We start from the raw sequence: 14,483 nt of genomic DNA, 5'->3' as shown, positions 1-14,483 counted from the left end.
TGAACTCTCCCATGAGCTCCAGTCACCCGGGTAACTCAGGAAGTGGGACCACCACCTACTCCAGCAGCTCACTAAATGCTCTCCAAGCCATTAGTGAGGGTGTGGGCAATCCGTTGCCCTCCCCCCTTACCTCCCCCACCACACACAAGCCTGACTGTTCACCAGGTATCAGTTCCACCAACCAGGCAGCAGGTGGTCCATGCAAGCCCAGCGTCCCATCTCACTGCGACTCAAAGATCCCGGCCAGCTCATTGGGGCCACCAGGGGACCAACAGTCTCAGCAGCACTCCCACACGCCCACCGGCGACTGCCCTCCAGACAAACCAGACAGTCAGGCTAGCAGAGAGACGGGACCAAATATGGGTGAATTAAATCGACGGGGACCTGACAAAACCCACAAGAAGCTTTTGCAGCTTCTTACTTCCCCGACAGATGAGCTGGCGCCTCCTAATCACCCAGCAAGCTCCGTGGCGGATGGCAAAGAAGGAACAACAGGTGTCACCAGCCCTTCCTCCTCAACTGGCGTGTCTTCCTCTACAGGTGGAGGTCATGGTGCAGTGTCCTCCTCCGGCAATGCGGGGCATTTTACAAGTCAGTCACTCCAAGAGAAACACAAGATCCTCCACAAGCTCCTAAAAAATGGGAACACTCCAGATGAGGTGGCTCGCATCACAGCTGAGGCCACCGGAAAGAGTAGCTTAGATTCCGGCATGTCTGAGGTAGGAACCGCAGCCGTCGGAGGAGTTAGAGCATCAGAATCAAAGCAGGAGCAGCACAGCCCTAAGAAGGAGAAACCCCATGCACTCCTCCACTACCTCCTTAATAAGGATGACACAAAAGAGGGTGTTGATATCAAACCAAAACTGGAAGAGCTAGAGGGGAGAGGAACTCCAGGGGCAGGAGTCACCAGCTCCGAGTCCAACACCATGGATAGCAAAGTCAAGCTTGAGCCTTCTGATGAGGTAACAGTTTGAAAATCAAATCATATTTTTGGCCAACATCATTGATGATTTCTCATTGTTCCAGACGGAGACCCTGGAGACCATCCTAGGAACCAGGAATATCTCAGGATTCTACCCAGAGCCCGATTCCAGATCAGGAAAAGATGCAGAAAACAAACAGGGAAATCTTCCTGACGCTTTACTTGGTCAGCAGTTAGATCGGTCCAACCTTGACCATGTTGAGCTGTGCTTTCCCATCAAACCTGTACCTATGGAAGCTAACCCATTGTCTATTTTGTGTGTTTCAGATGGAGAAGCATGTGCCATGGTTCCAGGTCAGCAAGGGCCCTATAAAAGAACCTTGTCCATGGATGCTAAGTCAATGGGAGGGGAAGGTGGAGGTGGAGGTGGCTTGGCTGGAAGAAGGAATGTCCCGTGTCCCACACTCATTAAACAAGAGAACATGGATGCTCCAATCCGACCTGGCGGTATCCCCAATGGCTTTCCGCCACGAGGCAATCCAACAAGTAAAAAAAGCAACTGTTAAACAATTGTTAAACCATTTTAATGTAGTCTACCAACATTTTCCGCGTCGCTAAGCTTGGTTGTCCATGACACTCTTGTGTTGAGCAGGAGGCATGGGCAGAGGGATGGGAATCCCACAGCGCCCTCCGATGGCAGGGCCGGGGGATTGGGGAATGGTGAGATCCAACGCCGGCCCTATGACGGGACCAGGTCACCCAGGTCGCTCTGGCCCAGTGGGCGGACCCATGATCAACCGCTCAAGCAGTGTGCCGGGAAACAGCAGGTCTATTCTGCAGCAACAGCTTATGGATATGGGTACGCCGCCTGCCTTTCCTTGCAGTAGTACTACTGTAGGTGTGTGTACTAGGGTTGTCCGTAAACCCAAATATTTCATTGCATTTTGTCCACAGTTAACTCACAATGAATCTCAGGTAGAAGTGTTGATCTGTTATGTACGGAACGTAGTTCTGCTTAGTTGCTGGGCCATTGAAGTAAAGAGTTTGCCTTTCTAAAACAATCAAGGGAAAGGCTTCTTGAGACGTCATTTGTACCTCTGTGAAGAAGGTGTCGGACGTTTCGCTCCTCATCCGAAGAGCTTCGTCAGCGAACTAATGAGTGCTGGTAGCCTAGGCCTTAAATACAGTAAGAGTGGGCGGAATTGCTGTGCCAACACCCTCCTCCTATTGGTTCCTTACACTAAGCCTGGGCGGAGTAGTGGTATAATCCTATCCTGCTATTAACACCTCCGATAAAAGGGAAGTGTCGCTCCCTGAGTTGGGTATGAACGACTCTGATACTGGCTCGTTAGCATCTATTGTTCTGGCTCGGCCCTGGCTTCACCTCATTTGCAAGACTAAGAGCTGTGGGTTTGGGTCTCAGTAACCTGCTGAACACAGGGTCCAAATTAAACCTCAAACCACCATTCCGATTCAATGATGGGTTCTGTTGTTTGACAAAAATAGCTTCCTTTACTCCTCTTTCAAACCATCTGTTTTCTTTGGCCAAAATCTTTACCTCGCTGTCCTCAAAAGAGTGATTGGTAGCTTTAAGGTGTAGATGTACTGCTGATTGAGGACCACTAGAATTGTCCCTGCGATGTTGATAAAGCCTTTTTTGGAGCATTTGCTTAGTTTCCCCAATGTAGTGCTCTTTGCATTCCTCATCTTTACAGTGGATGGAATAGACCACATTGCTCTGTTTTTGGTTTGGAGCCTTGTCTTTAGGATGCACTCATTTTTGTCTCAGGGTATTTACTGGTTTGAAATAGGTAGGAATTTTGTGTTGCCATAAGATCCTCTGCAGTTTTTCGGAGACCCCCGCTACATAAGGGACTACCACTCCTCTCCTTTTTGCTTCTGTGGGCTTTTGTGGGCTTTGGGAAAGAAACCCAAAAGCTTTGGGAAAGAAACCCAAAAGCCCACAGAAGCAAAAAGGAGAGGAGTGGTAGTCCCTTATGTAGCGGGGGTCTCCGAATAACTGCAGAGGATCTTATGGCAACACAAAATTCCTACCTATTTCAAACCAGTAAATACCCTGAGACAAAAATGAGTGCATCCTAAAGACAAGGCTCCAAACCAAAAACAGAACAATGTGGTCTATTCCATCCACTGTAAAGATGAGGAATGCAAAGAGCACTACATTGGGGAAACTAAGCAAATGCTCCAAAAAAGGCTTTATCAACATCGCAGGGACAATTCTAGTGGTCCTCAATCAGCAGTACATCTACACCTTAAAGCTACCAATCACTCTTTTCAGGACAGCGAGGTAAAGATTTTGGCCAAAGAAAACAGATGGTTTGAAAGAGGAGTAAAGGAAGCTATTTTTGTCAAATAACAGAACCCATCATTGAATCGGAATGGTGGTTTGAGGTTTAATTTGGACCCTGTGTTCAGCAGGTTACTGAGACCAAAACCCACAGCTCTTAGTCTTGCAGCTCAGCTCTTAGTCCTCGATGGACAACTCCTGTACGACTGAGAGCCTACACAAACGCTTTCCAAAACAATATGCGTTCAAAGGAGTAATACATTCACATCATAAAAATGCCTCCTCCAAAACACCACACCTCACAGATGGCTGGGTGTTATATTTGGCTCCTGCCGTGTCCCGGCGTGTTCTTGTGTATGTGATGAAGATGCTCATGGAGCGCCGTGGCCATACTGTTTACGTGTGTGTTCAGAACTATACCTTTTTAAAAGGACAAAAATAGTGTAAGTATTCCATGTTAGCATGAATGTACGTGCTACTACAGGCTCACAGCATGGATAGAAAACCATCAAACCTTGTTGGAGGAGTTTTAATAGCAGTCTTTGCAGGCGGCATCGGTCTGTCCCGTTACGTGCCGTAATGAGCTGCCTCTTTTTACCTGTTTTTATATCTTTAGAAGGCACAGAAAAGAGAAAGACATGTGTGTTCATGTCTCTCATAAGGATTGTGGATGATGGGCAACATTCCAAAAGTGCAGTTTTCCTTTAAGAACACTTAAGACACTTTCTGTGTGTCCCAATGACGTGTCTTTGACGTGCTTTGGTCAAACTACTATGCAGTAGCAATCAATGTGCTGTGCAGACCCAACTACGGCCCCTTTGAAGTCAGTGTTCATTGTAATACATTAAAATGTGGATCATCTGAAGCACCCACTATTCCCTCTGTAGGCACCAATGAGGGCAATGTGGGTATGAGTCCATTTGGCGGGCACGCCCCCTCACCACACTCCCCTTCTTGGCCGGACTCTGCCATAGGGATGGAACGACCGCAGGGTAACACCAACAGGTAAACACAAGGCTTTTGTTTGCTGACATCATTACACTTTTTCAAAATGATGTTTGGTGCCACATAGACCTCCTAGATGTGACTAGATATCTTCCATCTATTGAATAATAATCCTAGTAACAACGTACTGTACCTCTCATGAGCATGCGACAGTGTGTGTTGGTGGACGGCATCTCATGAGAAAAGCTGATGATATTTACAGTCAGCAACCACGTAGAAATCTATCATCTCAGTAAGCACCCTCGACAGTATATTCTGCCATGTAGCCGCATCCTTACCCACAATAACACCCTGCAATACCAATGCCTTAACACCTCATGATGCCGTTTGTCATAGGGAACAGTTTGGCAACCCCCTAGACCTTCTGGTTGCCAGCAGCGAGGGACCGAGTGATGAGCGGGTGCTTCTGGATCAGCTGGACTCTCTGCTTAATACTGCTGACATTATTGCGCTGCAGGAAATAGACCGAGCCCTTGGCATCCCTGAAATAGTAGGCCAGGTATGGAAGATGTTACGAATTCCAGTTGCCATGTGGTGGTTACCTACTGTAGCGTGTGGTGCGTGTACTGGTTGTGGTGCGTGTACTGGTTGTGGTGCATGTATTACGTGTGGGGCGTGTACTGGTTGTGGTGCGTGTACTACGTGTGGTGCGTGTACTGCGTGTGGTGGTTGTGGTGCGTGTACTGGTTGTGAATGTGTACTGGTTGTGGTGCGTGTACTGGTTGTGGCGCGTGTACTGCGTGTGGCGCGTGTACTACGTGTGGTACGTGTATGTGTTGTACGTGTACAACATGTTGTACATGGAGCACGTCTTCTCTCTTCGTACTGTAGAACCAGGGACCTGACGGCCAGAATCAGGGACCGTCTCACTGCGGCCCATCAGAGCCTTTCTCACGTCCCGACTCGACCATTGGCATTGAGCAAAAGCCCATGTATGGCCAAGGATACACCGGGCCATCCGGACCGCCCTCGATGGGCATGCAGCCCGGTTACAGTGGCAACGCGGTAGCCGGCCAATCTCCAGCAGGATTCAACCCTGTGATGAATCCGATGGGCCAGACAGGAGGCTTCCCGGGCATGGGGGGCATGGGAAACCCCCGTGTAAACATGATGAGACCTCGCATGATGACTGCCACCAAGCCTCTCAGGCTGCAGCTTCAGCAGAGACTACAAGGACAGCAGGTGATGCGTGGTGTACTTTATACCTGTAGATACGCTACCTTCACTGCATCAGCTGCTATTGTTTTCTCATCTGACAGTTTATCAACCAGACCCGCCAAGGAATGAAGATGGAAAACACCCCTGGGGGAAACCCTGCCATGCGTGCCAGCATGCGCCCTGGCATGCAGCCTGGCATGCAGCATGGTATGCAATCTGGGATGAGTGGTCAGGTGCGTCATCACCCATCCATCACGTTTAAAGTTTCCACTTCGCACCTGTATCCAGTGTTCTCTATGTTTGTTTCTGCGGCAGCCGGGTTTCCTGAACGCTCAGATGATGGCCCAGCGCAGCAGGGAAATGATGACCATGCAGATGAGGAAGCAGCGGATGCTGATGCTGATGCAGCAGCAGACGCAGACACAGGGGGCAGCAGCAGGATTCAGTCCTCCTCCAAATGTCACCGCACCAGGAGGAATGGACAACGCCATCGGAGGTCCTGCCATGACCAAGCCAGGACAGCCGGGATTCAACTATGGAGGTAACTATGGTGAGTCACGTGGAGGGAGATTTTATCATGTGTTTGTTTGTCTTATTGTGGTTAGGTATGTCAAGCACGTCACCGCTCTTGCTTTGTTGCAGGGATGAACCAACAGGGGGAGCCGTCATTTATGGCTCCAGGTAGCAGCCCCCCAGAAAACATGATGGCAGCACGGATGGGAGGGCCTTCTCAGAACATGATGCCAGGAATGCAAGGAAATCCCCAGGGGGGGTCCATGTACCCATCAGGAGATATGAAGGGCTGGCCGCCGGGTGGAATGCCTCGTAAAAAGTACGCTGCCTCCAACGTCCTCCAGCAAACACTTAGAAAGAAGTCCTACTAAACGCTTGTTACGGTCATTATGCACCCCCGTTTGTGTGGTACAGGGGTGTTCAGGCTTTTTACACCATGGGACGCTTCCTTAAAAATCAAAGCATCTCTGAAAGCAACCCATGTAGATATTTTTACATTTAAAGAGGAAAACAGCCTGCATGTCAGCTTTGTGTTACGTTGCACCTTTTCTCATCACATGGCTCATGACTTCTATCTCATCATCCATCCATTTTCTATGCCGCTTATCCTCATTAGGGTAACGGGGGTATGCTGGATCCTATCCCAGCTGACTTGGAGCGACAGGCGGGGTACACCCAGGACTGGTGTCCAGCCAATGGCAGGGCACATATAGACAAACACTCACATTCATACCTATGGACAATTTAGAGTCTCCAATGAAGCTAACATGCATGTTTTTGGAATGTGGGAGGAAACCGGAGTACCCAGAAAACCCCCCACACACACGGGGAGAACATGCAAACCCTACACTGAAATGCCCAAGGGAGAATCCAACCCAGGTCTTCCCATCTGCAGACTGTTAGTGTGTTGGGCAACATGCTAACCACTAGACCACCGTGCCACCGGCCTCTCATCATCTGGATTTCATTCTTTTAATTTTGACTTTATTCTTAGTAAAGTTTGACTTTATCGTATTATAACTTTTTCCCAACTTAACTTTCCAAATTTTTCTTTGCTTTGTTTCTCATATTCGGACGTGTTTCCTTTCATGTTTTAACTTTATGCTATTTTTTACTTGTAATATGATGACCTCACGGGCCGCACGGTGATCTAGTGGTTAGCATGTTGGCCGCACAGTCAGGAGATCAGGAAGACCTGGTTTGGAATCTCTGCTCGGGCACCTCTGTGTGGAGTTTGCATGCAAGTCAGCTGGGATAGGCTCCAGCATACCCTCGCCACTCTAGTGAGGATAAGCAGCATAGAAAATGGATGGATTGTGATTTCACTCTATTCAAATTATTTTTCAGTTGTATTTTTACTGAAGTACTGATTAGAAAAACACTTGGACTTGGGACACTCCTGGGGTGGTAGTGCACGGCTCAGTATTTCTTTGTGTCTGTCATCCAGCTCCTACCCCCAGCAGCAGTTCCCACAGCAGGCCAACCCGGGCCAGTTTGGGAACATGATGATGAACAGCTCCATTGGCAGACCCGGTGCAGTCGGTGGGGGCGGCTCGGCACAAATGGGCCAGATGCAGACTCCAATGCAGGGGCCCATGCAGGGCCAGATGGGCATGAACCCCATGGGAATGGGTCGCATGCCGATGGGTCCTGATCGGGTAGATGAGGCTAATTCTGCTGATGTTGCACGACACTTCTCCTCACCTGTTATCTCTTGGCAGAAGTATTGCTGAGGACGTGTGGAGCCCCGGCCAGAAGGGTCCTGAAGAGTCCCTGAAAACACACACGCCTTCTCCAGCGTCAAACGCGGCACCAACGTAACACAACACACTGCTCATCCAAGAGGAAGTTTGCCCTGAGGATGACTGTGCCAGGTTTTATCTCCAACTGAAGCCTTGTGTGTATGCTTGCGTGCGTGCATGTGTGTATGTGTGTGTGTGTGTGTGTGTGTGTGTGTGTGTGAGACTGTTGAGCAGAACGGGATGACGGTACAACTGTCTCTGGCTGCACTTTAACCTGGAGGTTTCTGTATGGAATCCATGCCTTCACAACCATGGCTTTCCTTTTTCTAATGTTCTTTTCTTCCATTGGTCTGGATGTTCAAGTCATTGGAAGCTAAAAGCACACGCTTTACTAGCATATGCAGATCGGAGCAATAACGTGTGTGTTCTTGGACACCGTAACCGAGCATCAAACGAACGGTACTGCAGTATTAGATGTTTGTGAATATGAATTGTAAATAGTCTGCAAAATATATCAAACATAATTTTAAAGGCCTATTATTGCACAGAGTCAGACTTGCTTGTATTTTTGTGTCTAGGAGGTCAAAGCTGATTTGTTTATTTTCCCTGATCCTTTCCAAATGTGGCAGGTCTGATGGGCTCTCCCTTCCCTTGTTTGTCTTTTTTTTAAGGGCTGTATTTTTTTATTCTCCGACAACATGTGTGTATTCCATGTGTTAGTGAGGCACTTTTAAATGTGACATGGATCTGACAAACTCAAGGTTTGTTTTTTTGTTCTTTTTGGAAGTTTTTTTTTGGACTGTTGGTCGCGTAAAGCTATTTTATTGGGTGGCGTGCGAGATGTGTGTCTCACTGCAGCACAATGAAGACGAGAACAACAACGCTTGTGGTCCTTGCAGTGTTCTCCTTCCTGCTTCGTTTCCATGGAGTGTATTTTTTAGCCATTTTCTTTTGGACTCCGATTCTACCTGTTCAACATGCACAATCCAAAGAGATTTTCCCGCATCTTTGTATCGCTTCTCAAGGTTTCTGGTGTACATTCTATGATATACATGATTTATGTGAATGGTAAATGGGTACATATCACAGCTCTGTCAGCGCGTGCAATGGTTATGTCATTTAGGCTAAAGTTGTTGTGCAGCAATGAGCTCTCGGCGTAGTGGAGAAAGGACTGGAAACTCCTCGCTGCGTAAGGTTTCCCAACCCAAACCAGAAGAGTCCACCTCAAGGCATATCAATAGCTCATCTATTTTTTTAAGAAACAACTTCATTTTATGGCCAGATTTTGTTACTTTGGGGGCTGGGGAAATAACTTTTTAATGTTTGAATGAAGTGCAAAGAGATGCAAGAGATCCTTTAGCTGTTTGAGGTATGAAAAGCTGTCATTTTTACAGGATGTTTATTACAGATTTTTTTTCCCAGTTGATGTTGATATTGATGTAAATACAAATTTCTATTTAAACACTTTGATTGTGGACCCCTGATTATCAGCGGGCACATCACCTGGTATATTATGTTTACAAAATAAACGAACAAAGCCACTATGTGTCAAGTTATTGATGGGAAAATATGGACTAGAACTGCAGTATTTTCTAAAATGATGAAGTATCCTTCATTCAAGATTTCCTCTGAGGAAAAAATGACAAAAATAGATATTTTATATCTATAGAAATATGAAAATAATATTTCATATCCATTTGTTGTTGTTCAGTTTGCTCAGTACGTCCACGTGCAGGCATGACAGTTGAACAGTGTTGAAGTTGATTGACAATAAGCAATGTTATTGCTAACACTCAAACAGGCTGTGTTTCAATTCGCGGACTTACGTACTTTAAGGCTTACAATGTACACTGCGTACTTAGTTCCTGAGGGCACGAGTTTTCAGTGTAGTGCTGTCCCAAATCGATGGCTGTCGTTACCCACGTACCGGAAGTAACCGTCACAATATTTATTGGCTTCTTCTCTCTTTTTAGTTGTGAATTGCAACCCCTTCTGATACGTAGCTAAGACGACGACGACGACTGCGGATGTCCGCTCAGCATTAGGAGTGTAACATCCGGGGACTGTTGCCGTACCTGTCAGTGTGAACGCACTCGCACGTGCACGCAAAGATCTGAAGACTCGAATTGAAACAAAAAAGTTTCAAGATTTGAAGACGCATCTTGCGCTTTGGCCAGCAGGGGGCAATGTCGCCTTTGAACGGTGCCTCACCTTCACCCGATTACTGCTATAGCATAAAATAGCCATTGGAGAGCGCCACCTACTAAAAAAATTGGAGCCCTTCGGGTCCATGACCGTCAATGGCGTGGTGAACAGCAGAAGCAAGGTAGAAAAACACCACATATAAGCTACTTTCTTTAAAAGTGGGTGTTTTTTCGTTGCCATACACATTATAGAAAATGTCAGCTTTATCATAGTGCATTTGAACAAATAAGTTGTGAGTAAATGACGTGCGTAGCAGATCTCTATCACCAGCGTGTAGTGTGGGAATCTCTGCCAAAGAGCGAGCCTCCCTCCCTCCCTGTGCTGGCGTGGTTCCCGGCCCATCTGCGGCCTGGCCCGTGGATTAGTGTTTGTTAATGTTTCAATCAGCTGTGTGTTGAGGAATGTGGAGCTATTTAACCTGAACTTCCCCAGGTGTGCCGAGGCGCCGCTCAGTCTAGGCCCCGCCGCCCTCCCCTGCCCTTGGCACAAAGCTATCACACAAACACAATCACACGCTGGCCACGCCGGCCTGCAGCTGTGCGCATCGCACCACAGGGAAATGGGAAAAACATTGCACCAGGGAGACAGAATAAATCTTCCAACCAATCGCCTCCCTCGCCAAAGCCGTGTTTTAACCCCTGATTTACTCCACAACACAACCAAACTAACTGAGGGAAATACTTTTCTATCCGGCTGACACTTTATCTTGTCCCCCATGCACTTTTTGCCGTTAGGATATTTTATCATCGCTTGAGAACAAGCAGGCAGACTTTTCAAACTATTCACCAGTTGTTGATTTAGGTCAAACTCTGCTTGTCTTTGATAGATTTCAAGTGAAAGGTCCTCTTGTAACACGATCCGTCCGTGAGCCAAACGAGGCATTTAACTGTCTATGACCACCTGCTTTGGCTTGTTAAGCTCCAAATGTAACACTGGCTGACTTAACGGCTTCTCTGGACTGCGACAAGCACTTTGCGCCCTGTAGGACACGGGTGTCCTAACTTATTCCAGCAACTTTGATGCACCAAGATGCTAAAAACCGATTGGATGTAGGGCAACATGTCCTTAAATTTGTGTAACATCTAACAACACAGCTCAATAACAATCAATACACTTTTGGAATACACCGGGAGCCAATTAAAAAGAGAGCTGCGAGCTGAAGATGGCCCTTGGGCCGCACTTTGGACACCCCTCCCTCAGGAGGGGGGCACCCATAGCATGAGGATGAACAACTCCAACATTGAACACATCACAGCCCATAATAAGCAGGTGTACGGAATGACATTCCGGGTATCAGCCCTGTCCAAAGTGCGGCTTGGGGGCTATTTTTAGGCCACAGCTCATTTTTTATTGGCCCTCCTTAGCGCACGCTAAAAATCCAATTAATTAATAATGACATATTAGATGCTTACCCCATCATTGGGGGGGTGGACGCTACCCATCATATCGATACCAAGGGTAGTAACACTACCGATCCATACTTTCGTATATTGATTGTCACACTGTCGATATTGTTACATTTCTTTTTACTAAATTGTATGTAATAAAATGGAATAGGCCTCTTTTATTTAGCGTGAAATGTTTTGTGTTTATCATATTGAACATGTTTAAATCAAGGATCTTCAAGGGAAAGGTACCCCTTTTTTTTTACTTGGATACCAACATTTGCCGTATCACCCACCCCCAGCTCCTATAACATGAAGGTTATGTTTTTTTTAGAAAGCTTGCCAACATTGACCTGCAATTGAGCTCCTTTAATGCACAACAAGTACGACAATGGACCCCCACGTTATCTTTTAAAGCTGGGACACCATGAAAGCAGAGGCGGTCGTAGTTGAAAAATAATGTTTTAATAAAAAACAGGAAACAATATGTTCACGTAAGGTAAGGTGGCATTGTAATATACAATACGCTTTGTCGCTCAGGAATCTGAGAAATGTTTTTCTTTACAGAAATGTGGAATGATGTCTTCAACACCAGAATGGAACGCAATCTTGCAGGCTTTGGCCCCCCCACACCTGGGGCCAACCCGGTCTAGATGTGGACACCTCCCTCAGTCAGGGCCCTCGGATGAATGGAGAGCATGATGAGACATCTCCATGTCAGGAATGGGGAAGGGGGGTGTAAAACGTCCCAACACAGTTCAAGGTTTCTCCTGGATGTGGTGCCATCTTGTTGGAAGCCTTGTGGGGGTTCCTGGTCATGCTCCACGAGCTCTTAGCGGCACATGATCCTGTCATCAGAGCAGCCGTTCTGGAAAGAGAGAGAGAGAGATCGATGAGTACACCATCATCATCATCGTCGTCGTCGTCGTCGTCGTCGTCGTCGTCGTCGTCGTCGTCGTCATCACGTTGAAGACGTTTTGCAGAGCCAGCATGAGAAGATGACGAGAAGACGCTCACCTCCACCGCGATGCTGGCGAGCTCCGCGTTGAGGGTCGTGAGCGGCGTGCGCTGCACGCTGCCGACCGCCTGATGACGGCTCTTCTCCGGCTCGTCCAGCTCGACCTGCAGGTCCCAGATGTAGTCGATGACGTGCTGCAGGATCTCCACTTTGCTCGCCTTCTTGTTGGTGGGCAAGGTGGGAACGAGCTCCTTGAGTTTGCTGTAGCAGCTGTTCATGTCCTGCAGGAAGGCGCTCATCTGCTCATCCAGCAGCGGGATCTTGCATTTGGAGATGGTCAGGCTCTGCTCGGACAAGCACCGAACCACGTCCTCGCCGCCGACCTTGCTCTTCAGGGCGCATGTAGATCCAACAACCTTCATGTTGAGATGTTGTCTGCTCGTACGTTCCAAAAGCGAGCGGATTTCTGTTCTTGGTTCTCCTCCGAGAATCAATGTTGACAGTTCGCAACGTCCACATTAGGTGGCTTCCGGGTTTATATAGCCAAGCGGCAGCTGGGGGCGGAACCTAGTTGCCCTGTTTCAATGAGGCCAGCCAATCGCGTGGCCGCGTTTGAACCAGTGGGTTGTTTCGCCGCCACAATTCCAGCCATTGACGGAGCTCGCCTGGTTATCGGGCTTTCCGGTCTGTGAGGGGTGGTGTCCAAATGGAAACAAATGTGCGTCTTTTATGGCTAATATGTGAGCTGTCCACGTGCAGGTGCCACACCTTTGCCCGATCTTGGTGGCGATGCACTGATATTGAAACAGCTGCCACCCCCGTCAAGCATGCACGAGCACAACTTATTTTATGCTCCAAATGTACAACAGCTGAATGCGAGCCAGCGGTGGGAGTTTTACTACCTTTTCTGCATTCCTTCACGTTGGGGGGGGACACGCTAGATACATACATCGAAACCAAATGCAGTATCAGTTTCGGATCGATTCCAGTATTAGTGCAGGGCTAGGTCACGTGTCTCCTGTTTATTTGTCATTTCTAACGTCGTGAGTTATAATGTTTACTAATGAAGGGAATAAGTTGTCACTTATTTCACACTCTGAACTTCTTGGTTGTATGTCATAAAGACAATACTTTTATTATTGTGCTGACCTCACGCAGTCGCTTTCTTTATTCATTGTGACGCTGTTCACAAATAATGTGTCCTGTGTTTTATTCTGATTAAACTCATGAGGATAAAATGTAAAATCACAAAATCATTCTGGTGCTTTCAAAGTTTCAAGTATTGCTATGAGTCGATATCAACCCGTGCAGTATCGCCCACCCCAAGCGTCTGTAGTGAAACTCCCGCCCCCCCCATCCTCTCAGATTGTCCAAACAAGCCCGCGCAGACTGGCAGGCGCCAGCGCGGTGACGTCATCCATTCATTGGAGCCTTGACGCCTGTCAGCCTGGCGCCGCTCGGGCGGTCTCCATGGCAACGTCAAACAAGAGAACTTGCACTCCTCGCTCGTCCATTCACCTGCCCTGAGAACAAACCAGCTCCGGAGCTTTGTCTTCCATTTATCACCTTCAAGCAGTGAGATGACATTACCGCCCCGCGCACCTGCACGGGCGCCACAGAGGAGGAGGAGGAGGTGGAGGAGGAAAAGAAAAGCTCCGAATTAACATTTGAACACAACATCACTTGCATTCTTTCACACGATCGCTTTCACGTGCTCCTGTGGTTTGATCATCTTCTTCTTCTTCTGCGAAGTATACACAGTATGAACACACACTCCTGATCCAAAGCTTAAGAGCAGTTGAAAGATTGCTAGAATTTGCATTTTGCACATTTGGATCTTAATGAGGTTTTAAGTAGAGCTACAATATGCAAAAACAAGAAGGGGGGGGAGAGACAAAAAGCACTTTGAAAAAGTCATTGATTGAAAACAACAATTCAACTGGAGTAGGCTGTTTATCAGCTGATCAAAGGTTTCAGACCACCGCTCAAAAAAGAAGCAAAAAGTCTCCAAAGCAGAACAACAAATGTTCTCAGTAGGACTCAGTAATGAGGAGCTCCACCGTTCTTGTTCACTTCCAAAATGGCTTTGGGCATGCTTGATGCCAGTGTTTCCAGGAGGCTTGTGGGAACATTGCTCCAAGGGCATCAACTGTCTGGAACTGATGGCCATTTTTAAAAGCTTCCCTTGCCATCCATCCCCAAATGTTCTCCATGGGATTTAACATGCAGGATGGACCAAAAGAGTGATGTTATTCTCCCTGAAGAAGTCCTTGGTCAAGCCAGCATT

At 47.5% G+C, this 14,483-nt stretch overlaps 2 protein-coding genes across 9 annotated transcripts in view; one reads left to right on the top strand and one right to left on the bottom strand.

Annotated features, from left to right (window-relative positions):
- Positions 1-9,220, top strand: part of LOC129186453 (nuclear receptor coactivator 3-like) — a 33,347-nt gene extending 24,127 nt beyond the window's left edge. For 3 of the 8 annotated variants that reach the window (XM_054784746.1, XM_054784744.1, XM_054784745.1), the window contains 11 exons: positions 1-962; positions 1,027-1,147; positions 1,250-1,468; positions 1,572-1,781; positions 4,118-4,235; positions 4,572-4,734; positions 5,067-5,417; positions 5,495-5,626; positions 5,709-5,943; positions 6,036-6,225; positions 7,354-9,220. The exon at positions 1-962 is cut by the window's left edge and continues 3 nt beyond it. In XM_054784746.1, the coding sequence (XP_054640721.1) occupies positions 1-962; positions 1,027-1,147; positions 1,250-1,468; positions 1,572-1,781; positions 4,118-4,235; positions 4,572-4,734; positions 5,067-5,417; positions 5,495-5,626; positions 5,709-5,943; positions 6,036-6,225; positions 7,354-7,639 (2,987 nt within the window). In that variant the 3' untranslated portion in view covers positions 7,640-9,220. The remainder of the gene's footprint in view (positions 963-1,026; positions 1,148-1,249; positions 1,469-1,571; positions 1,782-4,117; positions 4,236-4,571; positions 4,735-5,066; positions 5,418-5,494; positions 5,627-5,708; positions 5,944-6,035; positions 6,226-7,353) is intronic. The other 5 variants (XM_054784751.1, XM_054784743.1, XM_054784749.1 and 2 more) reach the window with 4 other exon arrangements.
- A 2,464-nt stretch (positions 9,221-11,684) lies between these two features.
- id1 (inhibitor of DNA binding 1, HLH protein) lies at positions 11,685-12,722 on the bottom strand. The gene is made up of 2 exons (XM_054784741.1): positions 12,256-12,722; positions 11,685-12,106 (listed from the first exon to the last, which is right to left on the bottom strand). The coding sequence occupies exons 1-2, from the start codon at positions 12,616-12,618 to the stop codon at positions 12,071-12,073; spliced, it is 399 nt and encodes a 132-aa protein (XP_054640716.1). The 5' UTR covers positions 12,619-12,722; the 3' UTR covers positions 11,685-12,070.
- Between the last annotated feature and the right edge of the window lie 1,761 nt (positions 12,723-14,483).

The sequence above is a fragment of the Dunckerocampus dactyliophorus genome, chromosome 8 (genome assembly GCF_027744805.1).
Source record: "Dunckerocampus dactyliophorus isolate RoL2022-P2 chromosome 8, RoL_Ddac_1.1, whole genome shotgun sequence".
Lineage (NCBI taxonomy): Eukaryota > Metazoa > Chordata > Actinopteri > Syngnathiformes > Syngnathidae > Dunckerocampus > Dunckerocampus dactyliophorus.
The sequence above is the reverse complement of the archived record's forward strand: the minus strand, read 5'-3'. Positions and strand labels throughout refer to the sequence as shown.

Bases quoted from the DNA above. Each gene is read 5' to 3' on its own strand.
- id1 (XM_054784741.1), bottom strand. From the start codon at position 12,618: ATGAAGGTTGTTGGATCTACATGCGCCCTGAAGAGCAAGGTCGGCGGC. The intron at 12,107-12,255 runs GTGAGCGTCTTC...CTCTCTTTCCAG, and splicing joins TCGCCAGCATCGCGGTGGAG to AACGGCTGCTCTGATGACAG.